The 6,210-nt window shown below is 36.4% G+C and overlaps 2 protein-coding genes across 2 annotated transcripts; both read left to right on the top strand.

The window, feature by feature from the left end:
* The first annotated feature begins 2,765 nt into the window (after positions 1-2,765).
* On the top strand, positions 2,766-3,527 carry LOC149164287 (uncharacterized). Its single transcript, XM_089429430.1, has one exon. It carries the CDS (start codon positions 2,766-2,768, stop codon positions 3,525-3,527), a length of 762 nt encoding a protein of 253 aa, XP_089285556.1.
* A 1,193-nt stretch (positions 3,528-4,720) lies between these two features.
* Positions 4,721-5,158, top strand: LOC149164286 (uncharacterized). The gene has a single exon (XM_089429429.1). It carries the CDS (start codon positions 4,721-4,723, stop codon positions 5,156-5,158), a length of 438 nt encoding a protein of 145 aa, XP_089285555.1.
* Positions 5,159-6,210: the final 1,052 nt, after the last annotated feature.

The raw sequence follows: 6,210 nt of genomic DNA, 5'->3' as shown, positions 1-6,210 counted from the left end.
TATATTATTTTGTAAATATATCTTATTTTGAAGTCTGATTTGAGATGTAATATATTTCTATAAATATTTAGAAATAGGACTTAGAAAAGGTTGGAACTTGTATGAAGAAAGCATACATTTTGATGTAAGTTGTGCATGTACTGAAGTGATCAATTTCAATAATATAGAGAGTTTGTTCCAGGATTCCCATGTCAAGCAATTGGTGATGTTCCTTCTCATGTGAAATTGTTATTTTCTTAGTTTTCCATATATTTTTCTGTCTCTATCATTTCAAGAAGATAAAGTGCCGAATTTGTTTAAGTACACTTTGCTATGGCTTATAAACAATATTAATGTTTTCAATCCGATGTTAAGCATAAAATTCATCTTAGCATGCTCTATATTTAATTGAATCTAAATCATATTTCATCCCATTCACTCCACCAAATACTTTTAAAGATCTAGAAGCTTGCATATCCTTCCCTATTATAGTTGCTATGTCATTTTTGTATTTGATCACCCAAATACTCATGACTCCATGCCCAATGGAATTTCCCTGCAATTTTCAACCAAATATTAGAAAAACCAACCTCAGAACTCAATAACTAGCCTAATACCTTAAGACTGATTTTAAATAAGATAGAGAGATTCCTCTTTGAATCTAGAAGGGCTAGATCCCAACTTTGCAAGTGGTTTTATGGCTACCTCTGGGTTTCTCTCCATAGCTAGGGAAATTGCGGAGTGATAATATAGGGCATAAGAGATTCCATGGACTGGGTAATACTTTAGGTTGTTATCAATACACCTCCATCCATGTAGCCAAAACCAAACATATATTGTGCACCAAACTTAACAATATCCAATCAAATACAACCTAAGTAGATGAGAACAAGGGCACAAGTCTTAGGAAGTACCCTAGTATAGACAATCGACTTCTTATGAGCCGTCAGTTGCACCAAGAATGAAGGTGGTGAAGTAATCGTTAATGCAGAAGACTCTAGCACTAGAGAAAACCACCATGTGTAATGAATAACCTCATCAACACAACCAAAATTGTCTTCTATGTTTCCATCCCACTCATGTTGTGAGCCCTAGACCTTCTAGAGACCAGAGACCAATCCGTCACCCAAGAAGAAACAAACCACTGCAACACCAATCACTAGAAGAGTCAAGCATGATATAGAGAAACACACGAAATAATTCCCCAAATTTTCATGTAAACTACCATGCATAGACCCCTTTTCGACAGTGACATCCAAAAGGAATCCCACCTACGGTGAGGGTGGGAGTGTATTACACCATAAAATACGTAGAGGGAGAGTACTGCGATTAGAGCGAAAACCAGGATGAATACTTGTCATGTTTCTTAATTAATAAATGAGTGTATGGATGCTTGTGCATGGTGGACATTAGCCATGCCACCCCCCGCTTAAATGCTTTGTGTGTCAGTGGGGTGGCGGGTTCACCCCTCCAACCTCCATCCCATTGTTGAATTAAATAATTATTTTATTAAAAACAAATAAAATAATCAATAATTTATATAAAAGGAGTACTTTTATTTTACATTATTTAATTAATTAATTAATTAAAAAAAATAAAATAATTAATAATAAATTATATATGCTATATGATTTTTTTAATTAAGATTATCTTCCTAACTAGTTAATAATTGATTTATTGATCAATTAAAATTAAATTAAATAATTAACTATGTATAATAAAAATAAATTATATTCAAATTCTATTAACTATCATTGAGTTTTTAATCTTAATGAAAAAAGTTCATAAACTTTATGATCATTTTTTTAGTAATAAGTTAATTAACATATTATTATAAATTATAAATTATAATTATAACTATTTTTCAAAAGTGGGAAAATTGATCATAACTCAATTATCAAATCAACAGTGGGTATGACCATCACTAGTTGTTATTTGCAAATGTAGGTTGACTCATAATTGTTATTCAATTAAAACCATTCCACCTGGAATTACTTGGAGAATATATATATATATATATATATATATATATATATATATATATATATATATATATATAGATATCGAAAAATAATGAAATTACATTTAACATGATGTGTAAAAGGCACCAAAATCAAAAGGGAACTATTTCCAACTCATCATTCAAAACAAAACAAGTCTAAGAAAAGAAGACCTTAAAACTCCATAAGTTTAACCAACAATTGAAAATCAACTAGTTCTACAACTATAATATTTATACTATGTTCCGAAAAAGAAATTAAAAGGAAAGTCTAGGCCTATAATGGCCTCCTAACATCAAAGAATACAAATATCCAAGTTTATCCATTAAAGCAATAGGGAATATAAAATCATGAAAAGGTTTGTATAATAGACATTTCATCATACTCAGAATCTTGAGGCTTTGTGATATCTAGTAACCTTATTGGAGCATTCAAATATTTCTTTGAAAACCAATTTGTAACAATTAGGGAATTGAAAAATTATGAAAAATTATGCACAGGGAATTATGAAAAATTAGGGAATTGAACAGGGTTAGCGAAAACTAGGGTTAGCGAAAATTTTGCACAGGGGTTTAGTGCATGATTGCAGAGTCGTAGTGTCGTAATAGCCAGCAAGCGTGCTGGAGCAGAGAGAGGCACGTTCTTTATTGTGGAGATTCATGTGGTTCTGTTCAGACAATTGCTAGTTTTAAGATAAGATTGACAAAAGATAGAGGGTTTAACGAACTGAGCGAAGGAATGGGCGAAAGGCAGGGGAGGGGAGATATCCCCTCCTATAGGGATGTAATGGCCGGAAGTTCTGGAAGTGGAGGTGGGAACGGAAGGGTGACGGAGATAAGTAAGGCAATGCCAGTACTGGGGAGCCAATGGCAAGCAAGATTGGTGAATAAATGCCTTCCTAGGGCACAGAAAAAGCCCAGGTATGTAATACCAAATAATAAGCTGGAAGATTACCGTTGTTATATGAGAGATCACGCGTTAATCTGTAAATTCATAGGGTACTGGCCATCTGAAAGGGATCTTACGCGATGGATTCAACAGCAATGGAAACCAAGAGGACATATCGATCTTAAATTGGGGGCAAAGGGATTCTTTACAGTCATCTTTGCAAACTTACAGCATAAGGAAAGGGTTTTTGAGGAGGGACCACACTTTATGAATAATGCAGGCTTGTTTTTACGATATTGGGAAGATAGATACAATCCTGATGACGAGAAAATCATGGCAGCTCCGATTTGGGTCCGTTTATTTGGGCTTTCGGATGAATTTTGGGACCCTGAAATATTGGAGGGAATTGGAAATTCGATTGGTACTTTTGTGAAGGTGGCCGAATCAACAAAAAGGGGAAAATATAATTCCTATGCCAGGATCTATGTATACATGAATATCTCAGGCCCTTTACCGGAATCGATTGAGCTTGAATATCAGGATGAACTTTGGCAGCAACCCATTGATTATGAACATATACCGTTTCGGTGCAGACGTTATCATGTATATGGACATCTGGTAAAGGATTGTCCACAAATTCGAACAATGGAAGTAGTGTAAGATAAGCAGGAGGAAAGCAGAGTAGGAGAAGGGGTGGTAGGTGAAGTAAATGAATTCATAGAGGTACAGAGGAGAAGGAAACCAAATCTGGGATCTTCAAAATTGCAACCCAAGGAAAGGAATGCATCACTCGAGAATAAAAACAAGTTCAACATTCTCCAAACGCAAGAAGAAGAGGTTGAAGCAGAAAAACAGGATAAGGAGATTAATGAGCAAATTACAATGGAACAGGAAAGGGATATCAATGAGCCAGCTCCAATGGAAATTATACAAGATGGAAAAAGGAAAAGTAGGAGCCCAAGCAGAGAGAAGGAAGAAGAGGAAGGAGTACGACCTGATATCACAGAACAAATCATGAAGGGTAAAGAGATTGTCAAAGAAGAGGGTAACGAGGAAGAAAAAATAATGAAGAAATTATTAAATGACTGGAAAAAATTGGATGAAAGGTTCATCCCAGAAAAAGAAAAACAATTGTATAAGGAAACCTTTCAAAGATATAAGGAGAAGAAGGCAAAACTTCTAGCAAACAGGTCAGATCAGGGCAATCAGGACTCCCAAAGTCCAGAAGGGGATAGTCAAGGTAAGAATGGAAGGAAAAAAGGGAGAAGAACGCTAAGTGAATCAATCCAAGCTGTGGGAGAGACTTTAGTAAATTCAGGAAGGGTGATACCTCTTTCAGAGGTATTTCTACAAACCCCCAAAAAGTTTTAAATGATTGTTCTAAGCTGGAATATCAGAGGACTTAACAGTCAAGGGAAACAAAGATATTTGAAGGAACGAGTGAAGAAAGAAAAACCAAGCATTATGGTCATTTAGGAAACGAAAGTGGATAGCCAACAGATGATAGAAATTGTAAGGAAATTGAAATTAGGATACGAGGTTATGGCACTAGATGCAATAGCGACAACAGGGGGCTTGGCTATTTTATGGAACCCGGAAGAGGTAATTTTTGAACATTGGTTTACTTTACCTAGAATCCTTGCTGGTCTGTTTAGATTAGTGGGATGGGGGAAAGAATTTTGTTTACTGGGGTATATGGGCCTCATAATTATAGAGAGAGGAAATATTTTTTGAAGAATTTCCATACTTTGAGAGGTTTAATCCCGCACACCCCGTGGATAATAGGAGGGGATTTTAATATGATCAGGAATCTAGGAGAAAAGAGAGGAGGAATAAGGAGAGATGATCCGAATATGGAGGAGTTCAGCGATATGATTAGGGATCTGAGGCTAGTAGATATTCAAACAACGAATGGAGTTCATACCTGGAACAATAGACGAGGAGGCCAGAATCAGATTGCGTCTAGACTGGATCGATTTCTGCTCTCGGAGCAAATTTTAAATCGGGATGTGTTCATTGAAGCTAAAATTCTCCCTACTCTGGGATCTGACCATTGGCCTATTCAGTTAGATATTGATATTAAGCAGGTCAAAGGGAAGAGACCTTTTAGATTTGAATCCTTTTGGCTTAGAGATCCACAATTTATAAGAAAAGTAGAAGATTGGTGGAAGCAATGCACTATCAGGGGCAAAGGGAAAATGCATACTATACAATTGAAGCTCAAGGAAATCAAACAAAGAATTAGAGAATGGAATAGGAAGGAATTTGGGAACATTATGGAGGCTAAGTAGAAATTAGAAGGAGAAATGGAGGTAATCCAACAACAAATAATTTTGGATGGTAGGGACGAAGAGAAGAGTAGGGAGGAAGGGAGAATTATCAGTCAGTTAGAGGAGAGAAGAAAACAAGAGGAGATTTTGTGGAGACTAAAGTCAAGGGTACGGTGGTTAAGGGAAGGTGAAAGAAATACCAAATTCTTCCATCAAGCTATGATCCAACATAGACAGAGGAACATAATTTTTTCAATTAAGAATGCAGCAGGAGACAGAGTGATAGAACAGGCAGATATCGAAAAGACTCTAGTGGATTACTTTAAAGGGGTTTTAACGGAAGAGATAAGAGATATAGAGGAAGCCATTACTAATATCTGTAGGGAGATACCAAGAATAGTCACAGAGGATCAAAATAGGGCACTCATGCGGATTGTAACCTTGGAAGAATTAGAAGAAGTAGTTATGAATATGAGTAGAAACAAGGCTCCTGGTCCGGATGGGTATACAATGGAATTTTTTCAGGCAAGCTGGCACTTTATAGGAACAGAGATATTAGAGGCGGTGGAAGAATCACGAATCAGACAACGTATATGGCCAGGTATTAACTCAACCTTCCTGACCCTGATTCCTAAAAGTAATAATTCGGACGAACCACAGGGCTTTCGACCCATAGCCTTGTGTAATGTAATCTATAAGATTATATCCACCCTGATTGCAAAAAGGTTGAAACCTCTCCTACCTACTTTAATTGCACCGAAACAGACTGGTTTTGTGGAAGGTCGACAAATCTTAGATGGGATAGTGGTTTCTCAGGAAGTTATACATTCTTTAAAAGTGAGGAAGAAGAAAGGGATGCTTATGAAGTTGGATTTGTCTAAGGCCTATGATCGATTGAACTGGAGGTATCTCAGTGAGGTTTTGGGAGCTTTTGGATTTGAACATAGGTGGATAGCATGGATAATCAGTATGATCTCTACGCCGAATTTCTCAATTCTGGTCAATGGTATTCCTACAGATACATTTAATGCCACCAGGGGCATTAGGCAGGGGGACCCAATTTCGCCATTCTT

This window comes from Pinus tabuliformis, chromosome 5_1 (genome assembly GCF_031772625.1).
Source record: "Pinus tabuliformis cultivar Carrire ecotype Pingquan chromosome 5_1, CPIR1, whole genome shotgun sequence".
NCBI classification, from domain to species: domain Eukaryota; kingdom Viridiplantae; phylum Streptophyta; class Pinopsida; order Pinales; family Pinaceae; genus Pinus; species Pinus tabuliformis.
This window is presented reverse-complemented; position numbering and strand designations above follow the sequence as displayed.